Source organism: Vanellus vanellus, assembly GCF_965231255.1.
Source record: "Vanellus vanellus genome assembly, chromosome: 6".
Lineage (NCBI taxonomy): Eukaryota > Metazoa > Chordata > Aves > Charadriiformes > Charadriidae > Vanellus > Vanellus vanellus.
In genome coordinates this window covers 26,364,976-26,389,659 of record NC_138911.1, presented here as the reverse complement: position 1 = coordinate 26,389,659, position 24,684 = coordinate 26,364,976, and the positions used below count along the sequence as shown (strand labels likewise).

Here is a 24,684-nt window from a genome sequence, read left to right as displayed (position 1 = left end):
TGACACATCACCCTAGCTTTGGGGTGGATTTCATGTGCGGATTATCTAGATTTGAGCACTGACAAGTTACTGTGACAATTTGGGTCAGCAAATTCCAGGCGTGATAAATCTGCCAAACTTTTCTACTAGCAGCTACCTCTTGAAGCTTCTTGCCCTGTGCTCCAGTGTAGGCATGAGTATACAGCTTCCCACCTTCCTTCTGAGGGGTTGTTTTCCATTGTCCCGCTTTGGAAATATTCTTAGACCCTGCCTGCTGCATCTGGCTCTGTGCTGCCTTTCCAGGAACCTGGGCTTATAGTTATTCAGTCGAGTAAGAGTGGAAAAAAAGCAACCAAACCAAACCCCCTACAATCCAAAGAAAGCACCGTCAAAGCCCTGAGCAGCTGAACCGGCTCGTTGAGAAGCATTTTGCCCGTGGCCTGCTGAAAGGCTCTTATTAAGCCCTTGGTCACAGGATTCAGTCTTTGCACTGTCCCTGCGAGACCTCTGAGCTTCGCCTTGCGGGAAGGGTCATGTTGGGCACTTGCGGGCATCACTGTCCGCTTTCCTCTGGGCAACTGCAGGGAAGGGTTTTCCTGCCAGAGGGAAATCCCTCGCAAGGCAGCGGGACAACGCTTGCGTGCATGGTGCCAAAATAGCCAACACCTCGTTTCATGACTCCCCGAAGACCCGTGAACTCTTTAGACATGAGCATAAATTCCCTCCTCCCGGGGCAGCCGTGGGAAGGCTCGGCTGGGGCGCGGGACTGCCGGCGCTTGAGCCCTGGATTAGCTGTGCCTGGTGCCTCTGGGGACTTCGTCTGTGGGTCTCTGGGAGGGTGAAGTGGCAAATAGAAAAACCTGTTTGTGTTCAGCTAGGCCAAGACGAAATGAAGACAAATTGGAAGAAAAGGCTTTCTGATCGGAGGGTTTCCGTGGTTTTATGGTTGCAGGATGATATAGAGTGATTTCATGGGACTCTTGACACCTCTACCTTTATACCACCATGCCAAGGCAGAAGTGGTCTCTTCCACCGTAGCTTCTGTCAGTTATCTTTGTCTTGTTCCTATCCCAGATAGTATTTGTAGTTTCTAGTTGCCATCATCTTCCATTTCCCAGAAAGTAATGTTTTTATTTCAAGGAAAGTATTGCCTCTGGCTTCTTGTTGTTCAGGGGCTGGTGTGCTCTGGCACAACATGGGGGCTGCAGCATCTGAGGGGGAACACAAATAAATATCTGAGACTTGTGTGGTATTTGGACTGAAATGGCAGCTGAAGGTCGTGATGTGTCGCACAGGGAAAGACAAACAGCAAAGCATCACTTAATGACTTTAATTCCTCTACTCTGGGAAGCATTTAATTCCTCTAATCTGGGAAACAGCAAAGAGGTACCGCTGGGCATTGCCTCATGCTGGCATAGGCCAGACTACGGTTTGTAGGTCAAAAGCACTTAGAGCTAAATGCCCACACTAAAGCCACAGTGCTCTGATTTTCCTGTCCCCCTCAGCAGATCCCGGTGACGGCAGGATCACCCTGAGATGAGCCGCCTGTAGCCGGGCCCACCACCAGGGCTTCCTGCCCCGGGACCATGAGGAGCCATCTGCCGGCCTAACAGGAAGATTTCGTGGTGGTTGTTGGTTTGAGTTTTGTTTTTTTTTCCTGAACTTCCGAACATCGTGAAATTTCATGTGACGGCAGAGCCGCTTCCCTCTCCACCTCGCGCCGTCTCACAGCCGAGGGCCGCCATGGCGGCCAAGCAGCCCCCGCCGCTGATGAAGAAGCACAGCCAGACCGACCTGGTGAGCAGGCTGAAGACGCGCAAGATCCTGGGGGTTGGCGGGGAGGATGACGACGGCGAGGTCCATCGCTCAAAGGTGAGGGCATAGATAGAGATAGAAGAGGGCAGGGACGATCGGAAAGAGAACTTCTGCCCGAGCAAACCGAGGTGGTGGTGGTGGTTTTTTTTAGCACCTAACTTCTACAGCCTCTTTGGCAAAAACAGGGCTCCCAGCTCCGTGGGGCTCCTGTAACACGAGGGGTGAGGGCTATGGTGGCACAAACAACGCTGCCTTTGAGCAGCAATGGACCACACAGCCTTCTTGGGTACACAGGAGCTGCCCGAAACGGCTTCTCTTGGTAACAGGGTGACCTCTGCCCTCAGGCTGCTTTAATCCATTCCTGAAATTGTATTTCCAAGACACCCATGAGCTAGCTCAGAGCTGGTGCCGTAGGAGTGTGGTACCATCAATGCCCACCAGCCGGTGGCCTGGACACTGGAGCAGCGATTTAAGCAGGGGTGCTGCAGTGCCTCTCGGAAGAGTCCTGAATTGCAGATGAACAACCTGTTTCAGTAAAATACCACAGCTGGAGGACAAGGGTGAGCTCTGGGAGCCCTGTCCTGGATCCTCTCTGCAGAACTTGCTGGCAGGGCATTGCCCAGCTCCTGCCTGCACGTGAGGAGCGGCACAGAGCTCTCTGAGAGCCTTCTGCAACCAAAAGGTCCCCCGGTTCCTTTCCCCGTTGCTGGTCTGTGCAGCCTTCCCATCAGTGTGGTTTGGGGAAGTCATGGTTGGGCATCGCTCTGGGCAGCGTGGATGCGAGAGCGGGACGGATGCTGTGACACCCTGAGGGCTCTCCTGGAGCCTGTGTTCCATCAAGGTGGTGGAGGACACAGTTGCCTACTTACGTAGCTAAGAGGAGAGAAAAGTTAATGCTGACCCTGCCCCAGCCCCATGCTGCACGTGGCTGCTCCCAGTAAGGGAGCAGTAGAAGCTGCAGCTCCTGATGGAAATCAGGGCAGCCTTTGGCAGGTGTTGGGACCAAGGGGTCACAGGTGAAGCCATTGTCCTCATCCTCCTTCCAGCCCTCTTAGAGAAGAACTCCCACATGGGGTTAGGGTATGCGTTTTTGGGCTGGCAAATACTGCCTAAAGGCTGGGGAAGGGTCTGCTCAGTCACCGTATGTCTTTTATTTGAATTGCAGATTAGCCAAGTATTGGGAAATGAAATCAAGTTTGCTGTCCGGGAACCGCTGGGGCTCAGGTAAGATATTGGGCCACCCTGGAGCTGGGTCGTCTGAGTGCCCACAGCATCCCTGACAGCTCTGGCTGCTGACACCAGCGCTGCTGCAGCACCATCATCGCTGCTCCCTGCAGGGGCTTCTCGGGGACTGCGGGACCAGACCAGCTCTGCTTTCTTCCCCCATAAATCAGCCCCAGGCCCTCAAGCTCTTGTCCCACAGCAGGTGCTGGGAACCACAGGGACTGCGTGGGGCTGGAGGAGCTCCTGGGTTCACGTGTGACAGCGCGGTGCGTCCTGTGGGGACCCCGTCTCTGCACGGCCCTCTTGGCAGGGTCACTTCCCTCCTCTGCTTGGGCGAGGGGGATTTTGTCTCTGTCTCACCAGCAAGGCTGGTCTGCACGCTGAGGCTGGAGCTAATGGGCTGTGGGGAGCCGAGTCCTCCCGTGGGAGGCTTGTGGCTGCCTTGGCTGTGTGAGGTGGGAGGATGAAGGCTGATGACCAAGCAGGCAGCCAGGAATGCTTAGCGAAGTATGAGCGATGGGATCACCCCCCATGCTCACACTAGGTCCTCTGTCTTCCCTCCCACGCAGGGTCTGGCAGCTGGTTTCCGCCGTCATGTTTTCCGGGGTCGCCATCATGGTAAGTAAGGGGCATGGTCCTGAGCACCGCCAGCTCCCGGTTGCCAAACGCGTGCCCCAGCATGGCTCCTGGGCCCACGGCATTTATCCCCCTCCTCGGCCTCCAGCAGCTGCTGCCGCTTTCTCTTGCTGGGCCTTTGCCCTCACCGTGTCTCCGTAATGGGCTTTGCTAGCAGTGTCCTTGGCAGTTTGTTCCCATCACTGGAGTCTGTTTTCGTTAGCAGGGTCATAAACCACACAGGGCGTGCCAGCCTCGGCTGTAGAAACTGGCCATGAAGCCAGTAGCTGACATGCTGATATTTCTTGCGCCTCCTTAATTTCCAGTTTCCTGGGCAGCAGCTCCGATCCCATAACGGCTTGATGTTGGAGAGGGCTGCTGCCCGAGAGGGCAAGTTTTGATGGCTCAGAGTGCTGAGTCTCTCCCTTGCCTCTGCCAGGCCCTTGCTTTCCCTGACCAGCTCTACGAAGCCGTCTTCGATGAGGAATCGGCGAGCAGCAAGACTCCCATCCGGCTCTATGGAGGAGCCCTCCTCAGTGAGTGCCATGTGCCACAGCACCTGGGGCATGCCGCTGCCCCATAGAGTACAGGGACAAGAGGCCAAAATGACAGGAGGGGTCAAAGTCTGTGCCCAGCAGGTCAACTGCAGCCAGAAAGCAGAAGATCTGCTCTTAGCAAAGTTTAGGGGTATTTTGAGAAGCTCAGCTGCTGCTGCTTTTTGCTAGCAGGGGCTCAGGCTCGCTGCAGGCAGGGTGGGAAGGGCTGTGCACACTCTGAATAGCTGGGGGAGTGCCCCCAGGTGCCCCAGCAAAAGGGGGATTGCAGCTGGGCTGGGTGATGGGGTGCTGGGCTGCAGCTGCGACGACCCTCCTTGTGGGAGCAGGAGAAGAGAAGACGCAGGTGAGGGGCCGTGCCCCGGGGGGCAAAGGAGAATAAGGTGAGTGGAGCCTATAGACACGGTCTGGAAAAGGAAACGAGTGGAGGAATTCAGCACGCAGGGGGTTGGGAAGCCGCGCACCCCGCGCTGCATCCGCTGCTGCTCCCAGTCTGCAGGGGCTGCACCGTCGGGGCGCCCCGCCGGGGCTGGCGCGCTGCAAAGGGCAGTGCCCGGCACCAAAAGACGGGCAGATGCTTGCAAGGCGTGCGTTTGGTTGGGGTTTTTTTTTTGGGTCTGAGTGCCGGCGGTCGGTGGGTGGGTCGGGATGCTGTGGCCGCGGCTCCTTGCGGCAGCCTGCAGCGGCACCCGGCGGGGACGGCCGGGAGTGCGGCGGGCACGGCGCCGGGAGGGGGGGTGGGGGGAGCGCGGACTGCATCCCTCCCGTGGGAGGGTGAAATGGTTCCTCTGGGGGCAGTGGGGTGGGCTGCCCCTTCCCCGTGATCTGCCCCCCGCGACGGCTCTCGGGCAGCTGCGCTCCGCCGTCCCTCCGCAGGTATCTCGCTCATCATGTGGAACGCGCTCTACACGGCCGAGAAAGTCATCATCCGCTGGACGCTGCTGACGGAGGCGTGCTACTTCGCAGTGCAGTTCCTGGGTGAGTGGGAGGAGGAGGCCAAGGATGGGGGTGCACCCCACCTGCGTCCCCCCACCGGGGGTGGTGAGGAGGGAGAAGAGGAGCAGGGCAGGACAACCAGTGTGAGCGGTGGGACCGAATGCAAAATTGGAGTAGTGGCTTTGAGTCTGATGGAGTAAACTCCAGGCTGAAGGAGTTGCGGGGTGAGGCCCTGGGAGTTGTGGTGGACGCAGGTGATGGGAAGATGCTGTCCCTGATGCCCACAGGTCCCCAGCTGTCCCCGTGCTGTGTCTGGCTGGTGCTGGAGATGGCTCCTTCGCTCTGCGGGACTGACAAAGATAACCTGGCCCCAGGAGCATCTTCCCTGCCGACTGCTCTCCCTTTTCCTTCAACGTGGAGTAGCTGATGCCTTGGGCTCCTCAGCAAAGGGTGCCCAGGTGCCGGGGAAACAACTTTCTCTGGCAATTCATTTGGTTTCCTCCCTAAAAACATCCTGGCCTTCATAGCCAGTGCAGGTCAGCTCCTGGCGTGGGCTGCCTAGATGCTGGGGCTAATGAGAAAAGACCGTAGCAACCTACACTAAAAAGGGGGATGTTCAGTCTTCCCAAAACAGAGAATAACAGTTTAGCTTGTTTCTAGGGAGCTTGTCTATATTTAACAGTCAAGGGGGTTTTGGTATGTGTGTATTGGTAGCTCACTAACAGTGTTATAAGGTAGCTGGTTTAGTTATGGGCTCTGTGTTGGTAGCCAAAAAAAAGAGAGCTGCTCAGAAAAGAGGTAGCCTGTGTGGACTACGAGTATTTTGTAGGTGCTTCTACAGCTGAAAAATGTTTATCGGCACTGAAGCGGTCAAGCCACAAAGCAAACTGGGGAACGTGCAGCTTCCACAATTAACACCTGAGCACGACAGAAACTCGCATCTGCTCGAGTGACCGTTTCAGGCTGTGGCTGCCTGAACGTGGGGCCGCCTTCCAAGCAGGGTTGCTATAAAAGTGAGAGCTCTGGGGACCGTGGGTCTGTGGCTAACTTCAGGGCTGTGAAATCAAGCTAGTGAAGAGCCTCAGCCATGGGTTCACTGCGCCTGTGCTGAAAGCTTCTGCGTTAGAGGGCAGTAGAAAACAGCTTTGTGCTACTTGTCTCCATTTGGTTTTTTTTTCATCACCAACCTCTGCCTTGTCTCCCTCCTCCTCCAGTTACCACTGTCTCCCTGGTCGAGAGTAGCCGGATAGCCACAGGTGCCGTGCTCCTCCTGGTCAGCCGAATCTTCTTCATCCTCATCAGCATTTATTATTATTACCAAGTTGGACGCCGTCCCAAGAAAGTCTAAATCCTGGGCTTTTTGTCATGGGAAGGGTGGGAGGGGGGGAGTTTGTGTCGGTAATTTTGCATTATAATTATAACTTCTTTTTTTTTTTTTTTTGTTAGTCCCTTTTTGTTCTAAAGAGGTTTCCTTCTTTTCCACTTACCGGCATGAATCAGTGTGTAACCCGGTGTTGGTGGCATTGCCAGGTGAAATGGGGGGGGGGGGGGGGGCAGTGTCGGGCGGGCCTCCCCCCTGCCCTCCCCAGGAGGAGGTGAGGAGCAGCGGGAGGAAGGCTCAGGGAGGTGTGGGCCTGGCAGGCTCAGGGAAAAGAGCCGGTTTCCCGGGGGAAACTGGCTGACGGGATCACAGGCTCTGAACCTGCTGGAACAAAGCACAAAATAAGACCAGCACATTGAAACCAAATCCCTGAGGAGACAAGGCGGCAAGGCAACCGCCGAGGGACTCCGCTACTCCCCTTGGTGAATCTTGCACCTGCCTGGTGGAGTGTGTCCTCGTGTGCATCCTGTTCCCCTTTTAGCAAGTACTGACTGTCCATGGAGCTGGGGGCTGGACGGGGCTAGGTCAAGTTCAGCGCTTCGCAAACCGCTCTTCTTTCCTTGCTGCCAGAGGTGCCACCCCCTTCGTAGTTTTGCATCGGCAGGAGATAGAGCAAACGAAGAGGGAGACCCGTGGTTTGTTCCTTTTGCAGGGACAGCGCTGGGAACAGCAGAGCGGCTGGAACTACAATATTTGGGAAGTGAAGGAAGCTATTGGAAATAGCCCGTTGAGCACAAAGACATCCCCTTGCTTGGGATGTTTCATGATGTCCCCTTCGCCCCAGAACACATCCTACAGTTGCAGCTTTACCGATGGTGGTAGTAGTAGTGGTGGGTGTGAGGTAGCCTCTGATGCTTTCGTTAAGCAGGAGTGCCGTTGTGGTTAGCACTAGTAAGAGCAGAGCGAGCATCAGTACAGCAACTTGGGTCAGTGAGCAGCCTCTAGAGACGAGCCCCAGCTGTGGGAGGTGGTCTTCCAGCTCTGCTGATGTGCAGGCATCCCAGCTCTTAGGACTTTGAGAAAACAGGACCAAAGTTTGTAGCAGTGAGATACTTAATGGGAATGAAGAACAGCAAGAAGTGGGACGTATGAAGGCATCATTGCCTTTTCTAGCTCAGTCAAGGACAGACTGAATGTGCTTTAGTACTCACTGGCCGGTTTCTCCAACACCTACTGGGCTTAACAGCGTTAGCTGCCCTACTTCCTAGCACTTTTCCTGCGGATTATCCCTGTCCACATCTGGGGGCGGCATTTTCTGCTCTCCATGGAACTAAAGCCAGAAGGTCTGTGTACAGGATATGGAGTTCTTACTCATGAGCTACTGTTGACTGGATCAAAATGTGCCCTGGAATAGAGCTGACGTCCCAAAATCCCAGTGAAAGATGCCTACGCAAACAGAAGAGCTTGTGTGAACAACAGCCCTCCAGCCACTGGTGAGCCTGGGATCTACGGCTATTGCTGTTTAATATCTTAGTAGAGTTAGAAGAAGGTAGTGGGTAGTTACTGTATGTTGTGTTAGTGCTTTTGGCATTTAGAAGCAGCTGCGTAAGCTTGGGACACTGTGTGCATTGTACCTACTGGCCGTGCAAAATGTCTGTCAGGTAAGAATATGGGAAATAGTTGAACCAGGAAACATCGCAACTAATTTATTTCCTAAGAAGTAAATCAAATGGAGAGGCAACATCCAACAGCAGGCTAAATTCTGGAGCCTCCCAACAACACATGCCTGCCAAGCTGCTTTCAACATGTCCAAATTATGATACCGAGCAACTAAAACTTGTATTTAAGAGGAGCCTTCCTGTTCAGGTGGAAGAGTCGGGCTGTAAGCGGGAAAGCTGTTCCCTGTGAGGCAGGAAATGGTCAAGTGCAGCCTGGAGAGTTGTCACGAATTAGACAGAGCGGTGCTGCGCGTGGGAGCTGGAGCGTGGCATGCTCCGGCTGCTGCTGTCACCCTGCACACCACCTGCACGGGCAGCTGCAATGGCTTCAGTGCAGCACTTTGGCTGTAGTTGTTGGTATAGGTACGTGAAGCTTGATTCTTTGTGTTTTGGGGGTCACGTGAATGTATACACAGACTGATCGTTGGTTTTGGGGGGTGGGGGGGTGGGAAATGGTGTTTCTAGGAAAGACAAGTAAAACGGACCACAGCAAAAGCAATCTTGTAGAAGAAGGAAATGAAGGGTCTTCTTCATGCTGTCCTCCCACCCATGTTGGCTGCATGTCCTAGGAACTTAGTTATGACTCAGGGTCTGTAGATGCTGCCTGATTAGCGTACCTTAGAATGTCATCCAGCAGGTGAGAGAAATGAGTTACTGCACTATGTGAGAGCAGTTCTCCAAAGACTTCTTGATGGTTAAATCGGGTGGGAGGGTGGATGAAGCAGTTACAGCTTTCCAAAGGAGCTTTAAATCAGATGAGGTGAGATTCTTCTGGTCCCTTGCTTAGCAGCTGCCTCTGCAAAACATAAAACAGTGAGCCACTTCTAGTTTTGCCAGTCAATGTCTTCTGCTCTGACATAGAGCAAAGCCTGGGGGGAGCGGCCATGAAAGAGATTTCATGCCACTTGGTACCTAGTCCTGAAAGGGGAGAGATGAAGTTGTTTTATTTTCATGCTTCTTGCTCCATCTTGCTATAAATGGACCATGTAGAAAGTATGGAAGCGGAGAGGGGCTCTACACCTCGTCTACAACTAAGTGAGAAGGGGCAAATGGATGCCCCCGCCTGGCAACGGCTACAAAAAGGCTGTGGTCCCTCGCATGGTCCCTTCTCATCAGCAAGGTGCTGCAGGAGAAACATGGCCAGGCCCACTTGAGGAGGTGAATTTGTAGCGGGTGAGGTCTAGGAGGGAGTTTCTCGGGGCGACTTGAGGATAGAGCCCATGCAGAGCATCTGCAGGGGGCTGCCAGAAACCAACCGTGGCTGGTTGTCTTCACTCTGGTGTGAACGGGGGGAAAGGGAGGAGGATGCTGGAAGGTTTGTACAGAGATGCGTCCCTAAGGACAGAAGCGCCGGCATCACAGCTGCAGGTGGCAGTTGAGCATATAATTCGGGATCAGAAGCCTGAGGCATCCCTTCAGGCCCTGCTACTGATCTGCTGAGAAAAAACTCCCGTCTCCACAGGCCTCAGTTTCCTTACCTGTGAAACTGTGAGAAAGGCCTTGGACTGATGTCGTCTCCCACAGGAGACGGTTTGCAATGGATTACCTGCTTGCATTTGTATAATGTTGTGGCAGGGTTGGACGTCGTGTTCCCCAGAGGGTTGTGCTCTGAGCAGGCACAGTCCAGGACTAAGGCTGACCCCCTTTTCTCTGCGAGAGATGGACCCAAACCCTTGTGTTCATAGAGCCCTCGCTTTTGAGGGTGAAGAAAGCTCATCATTCACATAGAACTCCCTACATCGCCTTATTTACGCCTATCCAATATCTGGCAAACTGGAGCTGGTGACAAAGGAGAGGCTCTGTCTGTCCTAACCTGGCCTCTCCTTTCTGGTCAAGGGTTTTTACTCCGGGGGAGGGGAGGGGGGGGCAGGGGAGAGTGGGACACTTCAGTTTATACCTCATTTTAGCTGCTGTACCTGAGTTTATTCTTTCTCCTCTGGTAAGAAAGTGACTGTACTTAACACCAAGCAAATAGTGAAAATTAAAGCCGTTTCACTTCACTGTCACAATAGCTTTCTTTTATTTTTTACTTTTTTTTTAAGAAACGCACACAAAAACCGTGCAGAGAGCGCTTCAGGCTTGTGTTCTGGTTTATATTACCAAAAAAAAAAAAATTCCTTTCAATATAAAAAAGCATTACAGTAGGGAATACAGGATAAATTAGCTCCACTATCTAATAAAAAGAACATTTACAGTTTTTTTTTAAAATAGATTTCAAACATTATTTCACACTCAGCCCTTTTTCCCAGGCATTCGTGACAGTCACTTGAGCATTAAATAACAGCGGGGAGGTGGGGGTGCCGAGGGGGGCTGTGGGCTCGCAGGCACAGGCTGCTCTCTACTACTCCCATCCAAGGTGCTTGGGCCGTGGTCACCGTGCTGCAGCGAAGGAGGCGGCGGCAGCACGGCAGCTCCCGCTGGTCCCCAGCCTGCCCAGAGCTTTCCAGCAAGCAGCGAATCTAGCTGGAGCCCCTGACCCCAAAATATTCACCAGAGCTGTTAAAAACAAATGAAAAAATACAGTTGCTTCTCCTGCCTACTGTTCTGAAAACTACTGTACGACAGAGGGGGCAGCCATATAAACCAAGGGACAAACCCAACACATTTACATGCTTTGCCATACAGCGGGAGTCACCTTTCTGGGCTTGCCTGTTCATGAAATTCCCCCCCCTCCCATGGGGGGGGGGGAATTCCTTCTTGCCTGTTGCCAACCTCCACAGGTCCTCTCAGACTTGCACGTATCTTTACAGCGATCTCCAGTTCTTGTTTAAAACCGACCGTCGCTGGGGTTTCCAGCTGTGTTGCCAGTGGCACGCTAGCCAGCTGCAGAGAGGATTTGAAGTCTTCATCCAGAAAAGAGCGATGGGGGATCGGAGAAGGTAAGAGAGGAGAAGCAGCTGTGCAAAGGCCAGAGTAACAGACGAACTAGAGATCTTTCTGAAGATACAGGGACTACCATTAGGGAGAGAGGCAAAGTGAGAAAGCTAAAACCAGACAAAGCAACGGGAACAGAGTTATGAAAGCCAAAGAGAAATAAGCCAGCAGAGATCCTGCTTTCAGGCATGTATATTTATCACTTGGCACTCTGGCTGCTTTGGTCCGGTTCCCCCCAGCTCTGACAGTTTTTCCCTCGTGCCACTGGTGGCAGAAAAAGGCTTTAAGGCTTTTTTCTTTTTCCCCCTTCAGCTACCCACCATGCACAAAAATCAGGGTGTTCACCTTCCAGGCTCTTACCTGAGACAGCCAGGCCTGTGCATAATCAACTGAAGGGAAAGGAAAAAAATTGGAGTCTGGGGGAGGCAGTTCTGCTTCTCTCGCTCACCTCCAGCCAAATTACCATATCCGCTCATGGTTTTATTCCTCCCCTGGGAATTGCTCTCCCAGAACCGGCGCTGACACCGGCTCCTGAGGCAGAAGCAGAACAGATAAGCTCGCCTTCTGCTCGGCCCGTTCCCTGCACGACGAGTAGATGCAACAGATTTTTCCTATCTTAAGCGCAGCACCTGCTGTCGGGTACAAACACTGCTGGTTTTTGGCTAGCAAAACTGTTTTCCTTCATTAAGCAACAGACCAGAATTTAATGCTAAAATGCCTCATTAAAAGCAGGTCCAGAAGGAAATAGTTCAGAAAAGCTTTCCACGAGGTTTAAATGCAGCATCCGAGGCGGCTCAGCAGCCCTGGCCTCCTATTCCGTTGCTGGAATATGCTGGCTGTGGCGCGGGGGGGGGGGGGGGGGGGGGGGGGGGCTGCAGCTCTACCTGCCCTCTCCTGCTGATGAGCAAATGGCTGTTTTCAAATGAAGCCTGGAAAAGCTCTAACGCCTCCTCCCTGGTTCCCTCATATCCCGGTTCCCCAACCTGGACATTTAGCCAGGATCGTTGTCTATTACAGACCAGTCTTTCCGCTGCTTTCCTTCCTCCCCTGTCGCCTGCGCGGTGCCAGTGGGAGCGCCGAAGGGACACAGCCCCTAAGGGAACAGCCAGGCAGAGGGCACCTGCTGCTGCCAAACCTGGGCACACGGTTCCTCGCTGCTGCCTTCTGCCCCCTCGCCTGCCTTCCCAGGGCTTTCAGAGGGACTGGTTTAAGCCTATATAAAAGGGCTCCATAATCTGAGCCTATAAAATCTGTAAAAAGACAGATCCTACAATCTGTAGGATGCAAAACAAGAAACCACAGCCCCTTCTGTCCTCCACCAAGCACGATGAGTTTGGGGTCAGGGAGTGACCAGATGAACAATTAAGGCAACAGGGGTTGAGGCTTCCAGAGGAGAGAAACCAGTGACCTGTCTGGGTCAATAACCACGACCACTGGAGCAGCGGCTGGTGGTTTGGCTGTACCCTGGGTGCTCCTGGGGCCTCAGGAGTTCCATCTTAATCTCTGACCAAGGTCCAGTCCCAGGCATCTTCCTCAGGTTCACTTCCAAGTGATTAAGTAGATGATAACATTAGTTAAATGTCAGACTGTCTCAAGGGAGGAAACACTCTCAACTAGCAGGCAGACTAAAACAATTCTGATGATGCTTTTGTCATGAGCCCATGGGAGGATCTCGGGGGAAATCCTCCGAGCAGAAATCACACCACAAGACTGTTTCAGGCAAACAGCATGGGAGACTGACAAACCTCAGCCTCCTCCATCCAGCACCATGCCTGGAACTCCCCTTAGGGCTGGAAAGCATGTAGGAATCCACTGCAAATATTTATGCTAACAGAGCACCACAAACTGTTTTTTGCAAGTATGAAGGGAAAGGCAACGGCCGACAAGATTTAAAGACTATTTCCTCCCCTTCTCAGGAAGGCAGCAGTATCAATGATTCTTTTCCAGAGCCATTATTTTTCCCAGGAGATGGGAGCACAGCAGGGAACTATTTGCTCTCTTTCTTTTTCACAACAAGGAACAGTAAATCTTGGTAAAAACAGACAGGTAGGCACCAAACTCTTGGCCTTCCGTCAGCCAGCCTCAGCTGAGTCCCATCGCTAAGTGAGACCACGCTGCCCCTGCCTGGGGCTCCAGAGAAAAGCCAGTCTCACTGAAGTGCCCGACTTCTCTGACAAGTTTCAGGTGACAGGGGCAAAGCTTCCGCTGAATGACGTGTGTTTTCATTCTGTGGTTGGGTATTAAAGCCAGAATCACACAAACAACGGCGACCTACTTCTGAGATGAGCCACCACTGCCTGTTGCAAACCCACCTAGATAGTCAGAGACTTTGGCCAACCTGTTGCCTTATCCAGCCCCTGCGTGGCTGTTCTTCAGTCCTTTGCTGTCTAAAACAGGATAAAGTTGTGAACAGTAGGCATGGCCTCGCAGGAGAGGCAGCTGGGCTTGTCCTCCCGCTCCCCCCTGCCAGCTCCATCAGTCTCTAGTGCAATCGGCTGCGCTGAGCTCCTGCTCCACGGCTGCTGCGGGTGGCTCTGGGCAAGGGTCCGGTGTACAGTGTAGTGCACATCACCTCAAAGTTCCAGCCCCTGAAGTACAATCCTTTTGGTCATTCATATATTACAACCCTCTTTTTTTTTTCTTTTTTTTTCTCCCTACCCCATTTTGTTAAAAAAAATAAAGGTTTTTTGGGTGTTTTCAGGTTTCGTTTCTTCTGATTTTCCTTCTTTCTTCTGAGTACGTGGGGAACACAGTGGTTCACGGGCCATCTCCTACTGGATCCCTCGAAAGAGACACATGGCAAAGATCATGGCAAACAGCTGGAAGGTGGGGAGGAGGGGGGGGAGAAGAGGGCAAAAACAAAACAGAGAACCACAAGAGTCAGCTATATCTTCCAGAAGATCAGCAAAGCCCTCCCCAGCCCCAGCCCCACTCCTGTCACTCCCTCCTGCCCAGCAGTCAGTGGCGCAGTGAGTGGAACACTTCCCACCAGCCAGGAGTGGAAAAACTTTTTTTTTTTTTCCTGAAGGTGATCCCTCCCCTCCTCCCCCTGTCTCCCAAACTGTTTGTGGCTACAGCAGGAGCCTGGCTTCATTCCCAAACCACCCTTGGTGTCGCAGGGGAGCGGGCTCCGTGGTCCCTGCTCCGCACACCATGCCCACTGCTCGGAGCAGGCACAGTTGGGACCTTCATGGGGGCTGCTGGGGCTCTGCCCAGCTCCTTCTCCTTTGCACAAGACAGGGCACTGGGGAAAGCAGCCGGCCTTGCCACAGCAGTGCTGCAGCGACATCACTTCTGGGCTGATGTCATGTCTGGTGGAAGCCCATTCCTCCAAAACATCACCAAATAGCCAGACACTAATGCTGGATAATGGAGATGCTCTGGAGCCAATATAGTCTCAGGCTCTAAACAGAAGTTTTTAAAGCAAAGGCACAGTTTGAACATGTTAACCAAGCAACAGATCAGCCACCTTGCTGGGCTGCTGCCGCGACAAGGGCAGTGACTGTGCGGGGCCCGGGGGCAGGCGGCAGGGTCCCCAAAGTCCCCGTGGCCAGCATGGCAGGGTGCAAGCTCTGCAGCGGCGTCCCCAGAGTCCCCGTGGCCAGCGTGGCAGTGCGAGAGCTCTGCGGCGGGGTCCCCACAGTCCCTGTGGCCAGCGTGGCAGGGTGCGAGCTCTGCGGCGGGGTGCCCAAAGTCCCCGTGGTCAGCGTGGCAGGGTGCGAGCTCTGCGGCGGGGCCAACACGAGGCGGCACTGCAGGCTTGCGGCGCTGCAGGCGTGCGGCACCCGTGACTCCCCAGCCTTTTGTGGCAAAGGACCAAGCACCTGGCTCTTTCTAGGCGACTAAAACTAAAGTTACACTTTGCAGGAGCTGCTTCCCCTGGCTGCTGGACATCTACCGACACTTGCTTTTCTTCTAGTCACGCTACAGTAAGTACCTCAATGGCCAACACTCCGATGGCAAGGGCTCCTGCAAGGTACACGTAGGTCTCAAAGGAGTTCAGGATCACCGTGTAGCAACCCTAGGAAGGACAAAACGTGGTGAGACACACTTGAGCAGCATATTGGGTTGTTCTCACAGCTCAGAGGTGCTCTCAGATGCAGGCACCACAAGCACGGCTGCCCCTCACCCCTTGGCCCAGCCACACAGCACAGGAGGCAGAGACCCGCAGGACAGTGCCGGGGAGGAGAAGGTTTTGCTGCAGTGGGACAGGAGCGGTGCACACCCACAACCCCTCACTGACCATGAGGAACTGTGTCTTCCTGCAGGGCCGAGAGGAGCAGCAGGAGAGAGGCCCTCCATCTGCAAAGGGCAGAGACTAAGCACAGAGGAAAGGACCCTCAGAGCAGATGACAGACACCTCAGGCTGGCTAGGGATTAGGACAATTTATTTAAAGCCAAGGCAGGAGATTCTTGAATTCTCTTTCATAGCCAGCAGCTCTTTGACACCTCAGGACCATTTCTCTGTGCCTTTACCCAAAGGAAGAAGGATGAACATCTGCTGATCTTCTGGCTATAGGAGAATTAATTTCACTAAGAACTCAGGGCCACGCGCTACAGCAGTCCTTCCACGTGTGCAGCACAGCCACCATCATCTTTAATGTCATTTATTATTGCTCGTAGAGTTAACAGGTACATCTTCTGCAAAGGTTTCAGGATGTCTCTGGAAATCACCAGCTTATCCTGGCCTCAGTTCTCCCAGCCTAAAATTCCAGCCCACCAGCAAATTTCCGCAAATAGGTCACACATAAAAAAGTAGATTGGAGTTTGTCCAATGTAAAAAGTAGCTCCTTTCTCCACTGAGCATGTACTTCACCCATACACATTCAATCTCATCCATACTGCTGGGGTGTTTCAATCACCTGATTTTTTCCTTCCACCCAAAAAGAAAATGTCTGAACTGCAAAGACAGCACAAGAGCTACCTACTGGTGCCCGTGCCAGACCCTGCTCACTGCGACTGAGACACAACCAGAGGGGAGCGAGGGGGAGCGCAGAGGGGACCTACTCACAAGGTGGACCCAGGGAGTCCCCACTGGGGCGGTAACTGAGCTGTTGAAACCACGCTCTTGTCAACGTGAGACCACTCAGCAGCAGCCACATTTCAACCTTATTTTCAGGAAACACCATCCAACCTAACAACAAAATGTTTGGGGGCTTGCCAGAACTCCAACCTTAACCCAACTTCCAGCGTGTCCCACTCAGCTGGCTACAGACGGGGGTTGAGCACAAGTGTGGCCAGCACTGTCCTACCAGCAATGGTGCCCCGAGACCCTGACTTTGCTCCAGGAATGCCTGAATTCAGCCGTCAGGCGCTTGGGAGAGTCTCTCCGATTTTACATAAGTGCCTCACTGTGTGTTTGGTGACAGTGGGTGTGCACACTGCTGCTTCCACCAACACCCTGCGGTGACAAGTGCTCACAGGGAACCTTCCCTTTCCATAGAAGTGGTAGGCCTCAGCATCACCGCTTAGGAAAAGCTAAATCGGTTACCTGCTTTAACCCTGTTTCTCAAAATGTATTTCTCTTTCCCTCCCTGCTGTTTGTCATCTCTCTCCTCTCACTCTTTCCCATCCTTTCACGGCAATCAGACCTGGCAGAAGCAGTACGGTGCTGTCTGCTATGATCTCTCACCCAGCGCGCCTTTGCCAGCCGTTTCCAGCTGCCAGGCAAGGAACAGCTCACACGCTGCTTCCGAGCTCCTGTACTCTCTTTCACAATCTGCTATCAAGTGCTGAAAAGAGGACCACTGCTTAGTCTGGAGAGAAAGAGAGGCTTGTACATAGGGTCAGTACAGAGCTGAGCTGGCTTATTAATGCTGAGGTGAACACAGTCAGGAGCTTTGCGAGAAAATTTCTTGAACTTCCCATCTTGGTGACAATGTAAGGAAACATGACACTACGATGACACTACGCTGAACTATCTTGTTCCAGTCTAGTATTGGGAAAAAATTGCCAAGTCGAGAGGCCTGGTAAAAGAAATGCCTTTTTTTTCTACTGTAAAGAGTTAAAGAGCAGAAGAATACAGCTTTCCAACACTTCTCTTCCTTGGAAAACAGCCATGGTTTTCCGTGGCTGTTTAACTCTTGATCTCTTGGTTGAATATGTTGTTGATGAGGAGTCTTTGTGAACTAAACTGGAGCCACTACCACAGCCAGTAAGAGCCAACTCCATCCCATCCTTGCTGACCTGTGGTGGCTTGCAAATTAACTTCTCAGAGATAGTGCTAACTTTCAGAAACACAATAAAACTTGATGTAAATTTCCACCCCACCTCTCAATCCCTTGGGAAAATCTTCATATTACTGCTGATACAGCACAACGTGGACTTAGCAGTGCACGCAATGAAAGGGGATTTTCAAAATCAGACATATGCCATGACTTCAAAAGCTGTCAGCAGCAGTGTAATTAGGATGTGAGCTATGGTCAGAATGGCGCAACCTGCCAGCTTCACTAGTTACCCACGACCACCCCAGCCATCTCTCTGCCTGCTGTGAAACTCCTTTTCTTGGCATTTGGCTTCCCTTACCTGTCGGTTCTGGAACCTCTCGATGCCCGTGAGGCAGGCTTCCTTGTTGACAATCATCCCTTCCCGGCTCTGGAGTTCTCGCTGGCAACAAGCCTCAGGTGTCGCCGTTTCCAAAGAGGAGTGTGGAAGAGGAGGGACAGCTTCAAAATCTTCTGGTCCATTCACTCCACAGCAGGCAAACTGGGGAGAGTGAGGCAGAGAAGAAAGGAGGACAGAGTTGACACTTTGCCCTAAAAACAGATAGGAGAAATCTACCAAAGACCTATTCTTGTAGGGATCAAAGCTTTAGTCAAAGCAGAGACAAAACAACTGTTGTTTCCAAAGTGAGTTGTGCTTGTACCTTGGAGCTTCTGTTTCATCAAAGCCTTTTTATAAAGTCCCGCTGTTCCCATGTCATACTGTAGATTCTAAGGTACCACCGGGAATACTGCCACGAACTACACAGGGATTTGGAGCACATCCAGAATGACTTGCTTGAGATCACCCAGCAAGTCTGTAAGGGAGCCAGCAGTACAACCCAGGCTCCTGACGGCCTGGTCTCCCCACAGCTAATGGTCAGGATTGTTGCTGCTCAAAGGCACTCCTAGGTGATCCAAGTAGGGTACCTTTTTAGGATTCAAGTCAGGTCCTTTTTAAGGATTCAAGTCATACTCTGACTCTGTCTCCTTTCAGTCAGCAAAAGGAAATGTCTTTATTAAAGTCCTGAATCAGCATGAAGGGCAGCAATCATCTTTTTTCTTTTAAGATTAAAATTGACTTTTCATCTGCAGGGCCTGACATCCTGCTCTTCACTCCTGAAGAGAAACACTGTAAGCTGTGCTGAGCACTAAGTTCACACCTGTACACACACACACACACGCATGCAGAACTTCTTGTAGCAGATAATAACAACTCCAATTCCAATGACAGTCGATCTTTAACCTGCCTGATTAGGACTGTAATAACAAAGTCAATTTTGACAGCTAATATGTCTACACTGAAAATATACCATTAGGCACACTCCTGCCTAATTTGCCACCTACCAACTCATTTCACAAGAGCTAACAAAAAAGCCATTATTCAGCACCAGTTTGTGGCTGCTGTTGGCTGGGAACAGTTCTGAAGTAGTCTGAAAGGTGAAAGGTCCAGGGTAAATGCAGCGATATCCAGTTGCAGACAGCTCCATGGGGGTACCCAGTCAGGTCACACGTGGCTTTGGCAAACCACAAAGGCCGACGCAGTCACTGGGAGCGTCTCTCTCAGGACCGATGGCAACTCACTTCGAGAAAGACAGGCTGCCATCTCATCTCCCTCCCACCACCACCACAAACCCCGGTGCTATGCTTGACGCGACAGGACGGTTGAAGCAGGCTGACCCTGGGTGGGCTGAGGGTACTGAACACCGTGTTGATGGCCGCTGACCAAGGACAGCATGGGACTGGCATGGCCTGACTTACTGTGATCATAACAGAGTTCCAGGTGGAAGAGAAGACATCCGTGTCGTTGTTCCTCAGGTAATGCTTCTTCAGCTCCTTGGTGAAAAACTCTCTGGTCAGCTGAAACGCACAGACAGGTGGAAACGTAAAGGCTGCTGCCAACACCTTTCCCAAGCACTTCCCAAAGGTCCCTTCTGTGAATGCTGGGGGTTGTTTCATTGTTTTCCCAGAATCACAGAATAGTAGAGGTTGAAAGGGACCTCTGGAGATCATCTAGTCCAACCCTCCTGCCAGAGCAGAGTCATCTGCAGCAGGTTGCACAGGACGGTGTCCAGACAGGTTTTGAATGTCTCCAGAGTGGGAGACTCCACAACCTCTGTGGGCAGCCTGTTCCAGTGCTCTGCCACCCTCAAAGGAAAGAAGTTCCTCCGTTTGGTTTTGTTCTTTTTTTTTGCAAACCTCAGAGGACAAACATGGGAAAAGCCACTGGCTGAATCATATCTGCATCCAGGGTTAATGGTACCTGTTGAATAAAACTGCTGCTCCTTGAAAATCAGGGACTGAATTATATCTGTACTAGTAAGATAATGTTTACACTTAAAGGTTGGTTGTTTTTTTTAAATTTTCAGCACCATTTGAAAGCATTTCATAGGTTGAAATGGGACTAAAACAGATTTTAGAAAGATCTTCAAATTCATACCCAAAGAGTAGTTTGACTTACTGTGCTTCATGAGGTCTGCAATCAAAGCATGATTTTCCCCTCACTTTTCATTTTAAACCAGCTAACTTCCTACTGGGGAACTGTCTGAATTTACTTCCATGTGTGAGGAAGCAGAATGAAGCCTTAATATGAAACTTTCTGGGAATGGAAAGGAAGTAAAAAGCATGTAATGAATATGAAATGTTCAAGTCAACTTATGAATTGGAAAAAAAGATCATTTTCCTGACAGTGCTTTAGATTACCTAAACTAACCCACACACACAAAGAAAAAAATCCTCTTTATGTTTCCAGTGTTTAGATCATTTAAACATTTTTCCTAAGGTCAACACTATAAACGAATGGAATTTCATTTACTCCTGTTTACATTTACGGTAAAACAGAAAAACTGGAGGAACATTTTGGCTTAGAGTCTTCTCAAAAAAGTTAGACACCTCGAAATTACATTTACTTAGGATCGCTCTCTGGAGGACTAGTAAATATGCAAACTTAATGGTCTTGTTAAACTGAACGCCCCGATTCAATATTGCTGCCTTGTTATCACTTCAGGATGAAAACTTCAAGGAATCCCCTTTTCAGGTTCCCAACAGGCCTTGACTTGTGTGGTCCCCTCTCCAAAATACCTTGTGATTTGTGATGCAGGCAGGCAAAATCTCTCTGCCACTGCAAAGCCTCAGGGAAGGGGGTTGGACTGGGCTGGATACAGCACTGCTCTAGTGTTGCATACTTGCAGGATCAGGAATTAAGCTGCCTGAAAAAGACACCTCCCCCCCCCGCCCCTTTTTTTTTTCCTGTTGTTCATACAGCACTGCAGATGCAGTAACATATACTGCTACAAGTTGGTTTCAGGTTCTTGGTATGCAATGTGAAATATCGCACATACACATACATATGTATGAGATGTACGCGATGGGCACAAAAGCACAAGCACAAAATCGTTTGTTTCCTTTGTAACTGTATCAGAAAATTTAAGAAAATTAAAAAAACAAAGGCATCAGTGGTGACTCTTTTAAAGACCCCCAAATACCACTTAATATCTTCTCTTTTACAAATACAAACTAAGGCCAAAATTAATGACGAAATCAATACTGGATTAAACCTTGCCACAAAGACTTGAATGATGCAGGTAGCTCAATCTCACTACCTTCCAATTAGATATGCAGCTAAGTTCCCAAGCCACTTTTATGAGACAGATATTAACTCATTTCTTGCTTTTGAATATTAAAAATACCAGAGGACATGGCATTTTCCTTCGGGAATTTGGTGCACTGGAGGAAGGTCAGGTTAGAAGATGCTGAAATACATCCTCAGTGTTCTCCTTCCCTTCCCTTTCTCTGCGTACTTTATCCACGCAGCATCCTGCCCTACAGAGACAGCAGCACGGTTGGGTTTTTTTTTTTGATGCTTGCCTGTTTCTGAAGCGCGGACTTTGAAACTGATATTACCATTGGTAATAATCCCAGCCGAGTGCCTTTGGCGGGGTCTAACACAAAAGGTTTCACTCTTTATTTTGACAGCAGCAACCCCAGAGGAAATTGTTCAGAGTTTGTGTGCGATTTTTACGAGACTTGGCCTAAAACAAAGCTTAGTGCTGGAAGGGTAAGTTTGCCAGGAAAATAACTGATTCCACTTTGTTGCTCTTAAACTATTTGTCCTGAGGATCTGAAGTTCAGAAAAATGGGCCGGGGGAAGGGGGAGGGGGATGGGGGTGAGAAAAAAGAAAAAAAAAAAAAAAAATCTATCAGCAGAAGCATCTTTCTTCTTTTAAAAAATTGCTGACAAAAGAAGATAAAAGTCAGTAAGACAGTCCTACTCACGCGGCCACGGCCCCCCCCCTTCTCGCTGAAGCTACTAACGGCACCGATGGGGTCGGCGCACAGTGGAGTACCGCAGCAAGAACTATTCAGAAGGGAGCAAAGGACCTACTAATAAAACCAGATCTTCCCACACACTTCTGACAGCACAGTTATACCAGCCACAGTCGTGGACCATAAAGAGCCATTCAGCTGTGGTTTTTTCTAGCTGTTCTGGGGGGAGCACCTCCAGTGCAGAAAAAGCACTTGCATGAGTATATTTACACACCAGTGAGTGAAGTGGGACTTTTTTTTGTCAAACTGGTTCAAAAAATATCTTGGCTGGGATCACTGCAGCCGGATGAAGGGGCCTTACGAAAAAGAGGGCATTCCTGCACAACACAGGTGTGGTGGCACTGGCCAGGAAGGCCACAGCCTTCTGGTGCAGCATTGTGTCAAGGAACACTGAACGCTGTGCAAGAAGCTGGCTTCATAGAGCCTGCTTGGAAAACAGGGAACACCCCTCTCCACCTGCATCTCCTGGGAGCATCCTAACGTTTCTGACACACTACAGTGCTTGTACTGTAGGTACAGCCACCAGTCCTGCACTTCTCTCTTCCATGGCGCCTTCCACCTAAGAGACTCCAGCTCCCTCCATCCGAGGGATGGACAATGCATATTCTTTAGTTTTTGCCTTATTCTGAGGAAACAGAGGTATCGGGAACCAAAGCAACTTCTCTGTTAAGCGTTAGAATTGGGGCTAAAAATCCAAACATCCTGACTCTGTCCAGAGCCGTGCCACTGAGCTAATCTCTTCCTACCATGCCGCTTGCTTGCTAAGACAATTCACTAAGAAAAAGAGTCAAATATCCCTCCAGGGTTTTTCCCATCCAGACCTCTGAAGGGCATATAAAGAGCAATTGCTGAACACAAGTCAGATCAGTCTTCCACAGCCTCTATTGTTCATGGAAGACACCATTTTATGGGGGGTCTTCTAGATGTAAAGGGTACTCAACCCTCCAAAACCTCCTTCACAAAGGAAGAGAAACTCTGGGACTCCCATAGCTGCTTTTAAACAGTTCTTTGGGAGTCCAGCCGGACTTGCAGATCACAGCAGTTCATCATCGCTAATACTATTTTCACTCACCCCACCACCACACTCTGCTTCGCTGACTCTTCCTCTCAGGACAAATCTCAGCAGAAAACATCTCTTTTCTCCCTTATTTTTGTCTCTTAATTTCTTGCACTCCCTCACCTATTAGTAATTTAACTCTGCTGAGTGTTCGGGAGCTAGTTTGAATGTAACACGCTATCCGAGAGAAAGCTGCACTGAACGTCACTGAACATTATCTGGAAGGCGGACAGATAGAGTGTATCTTTCTCTTTTGTCTCAGTTTATGCACCCAACGAGGCCACAGCCATATGGAGACTAGTGCAATGACCATCACAGAAACCCACTTGGTAAGTTTTCAAGAAATGTAGGTTGCCTAAATGTGCATTTACCAACACGTGCCTTGAAAGCAACTTGTTTCGCAGGGAGGAGAAAAGCACATCTGAACCTTACCTTAAATTGCTATTGTGAAGAATTCTTCCTGACAGGGGTTCACTGAAAGACCATCCCTGCCCCCACGGACACCCTGTCCAGCCATCAAGTCTCATCAAGACAACAGCAAAACTAGCCACAATAGTTACCAAACCAGATGAACCACCAAAATATATAGCACCAGCAAAACAAGGTTGGTCTGTTTGCTGTTTTTTTTTTTCTGAAGAAACCTGAGGACAGAACAAACCACAAGAATTTGCAGACTGAATTTAACTTCTGCATGAAGCCATCTCCAGCTATGTTGGGATCTGACGTTCTTCATTCCCTTTCTTGTCAGTCATTCTGACAGAGTGGGAAGCTGGTGATGCAAACAAGGAGACAAGCTCAGGAAAGATAGAAGTTTGTTCCTCTTCAACTTTTATCTCGCAAAACACCACCAGATGCCACGGAAGTGTAGAATAACCCCTGTGACCTTATCTTGTGAGGTAACATATCCTCACGTGTCCCACAACTTTTATGGGAGTGGAAGGTACTGATGCTTTGCCCAGAAGCATGACATAAGCAGGCTCCTCATGATGGAGGGAAGAGGACACAACCAGCCCTGCAGTCACCCCACACACGGGAATCACAGAGAGTTTCTTCTACCTTCTACCACAGGGAAGGCGGGAGGTGGGAGCAGTCAGCTGCCGGCTGCTCGCCCAGGCCCTGCTCACCAGGGACCGTGTTCCCACTCTGTTGTGAAGCCTGTACCTGGATCTGCAGGGCAGTTTCTACGTGTGCGGTCTTGCTGCTTGTGTTGAACCAAGGAATGCTCTAAAAACTCCTAACAGTAGAGCTGTAATGACCAGAACACACCAGACCTCCCATGCTGCAACCTATTTATGGAGCGGTAGCTCTTCCCAGGAGGGCAGAGTCTCAAAGACTAAGCTGGAATGGGGCACCCACTCTGTATACAGAGTGCCGTCCCTTCCCCACTGCCTTCAGATCTGAGGCAAAGACAAAAGACCACCAGCTTATAAAGGGAAAAAAAATCTTCTCGCTAACTCCCCCCAAGACTGTCCTACTGCACAAACACCACACTGTCTTGCTGTGAGCTTCCTAAGTCTTGATTCTTTTCTTCTCAAAATCTTTTTATATGAATAAAATTGAAAGTATATTCTGGCTCAAGAAAATCATCATTATACGTGGCCCTTCTATGCTCATGCCACATTTCTGTCACACTGAGTACAGGGAATGTACTGTATGTTCTCATACTACTGGCAGAGGCCAAATAAACAAAATAAATACTAACAGTCACTAGTGACCACCTCTACTGGCCAATGTTTTTTCACAGTCATCACTCAGAGTTGCATTTCAAAGATGGGCTGACTGGAGAAGCTGGACCTAGTTCAGTCAAGCTCTTCTTTGCACATGTGGGAACATAAAAAAAAATATTCACAAACCCCTGCTGGTTAGAGAAACAAACGAGACTGTGCTTACTACTAGTGTAGTAGAAGCTTACTAGTAGCGTAGGGGAGGGATGATGGCCATATAATAATATGCAAAGCAGCAGAGTGGAGAAAGGCTGCGTCATGAAGCTGTGGAGAGACAGACCAGAATCTTGTAAGCAGAGCAACATGCCAGGCATCTGTTGATGGGACTCAAAATGGGACAT

The 24,684-nt window shown here is 50.7% G+C and overlaps 2 protein-coding genes across 2 annotated transcripts in view; one reads left to right on the top strand and one right to left on the bottom strand.

Moving 5' to 3' along the window:
• The first annotated feature begins 1,522 nt into the window (after positions 1–1,522).
• TP53I11 (tumor protein p53 inducible protein 11) lies at positions 1,523–6,472 on the top strand. Its single transcript, XM_082485502.1, has 6 exons — positions 1,523–1,851; positions 2,960–3,018; positions 3,588–3,636; positions 4,073–4,169; positions 5,064–5,165; positions 6,338–6,472. Exons 1-6 carry the CDS (start codon positions 1,723–1,725, stop codon positions 6,469–6,471), a joined length of 570 nt encoding a protein of 189 aa, XP_082341628.1. The 5' UTR covers positions 1,523–1,722; the 3' UTR covers position 6,472.
• A 5,419-nt stretch (positions 6,473–11,891) lies between these two features.
• The window catches only part of TSPAN18 (tetraspanin 18), a 136,333-nt gene continuing 123,540 nt past the window's right edge, over positions 11,892–24,684 (bottom strand). Inside the window, exons 7-10 of the mRNA XM_082485700.1 lie at positions 18,998–19,096; positions 17,562–17,741; positions 14,974–15,057; positions 11,892–13,855 (exon numbers count right to left, since the gene is read on the bottom strand). Of these exons, the coding sequence (XP_082341826.1) occupies positions 13,808–13,855; positions 14,974–15,057; positions 17,562–17,741; positions 18,998–19,096 (411 nt within the window). The 3' untranslated portion in view covers positions 11,892–13,807. The remainder of the gene's footprint in view (positions 13,856–14,973; positions 15,058–17,561; positions 17,742–18,997; positions 19,097–24,684) is intronic.

Bases quoted from the DNA above. Each gene is read 5' to 3' on its own strand.
- TP53I11 (XM_082485502.1), top strand. From the start codon at position 1,723: ATGGCGGCCAAGCAGCCCCCGCCGCTGATGAAGAAGCACAGCCAGACC. The intron at 1,852-2,959 runs GTGAGGGCATAG...TTTGAATTGCAG, and splicing joins GCGAGGTCCATCGCTCAAAG to ATTAGCCAAGTATTGGGAAA. The intron at 4,170-5,063 runs GTGAGTGCCATG...GTCCCTCCGCAG, and splicing joins CTATGGAGGAGCCCTCCTCA to GTATCTCGCTCATCATGTGG.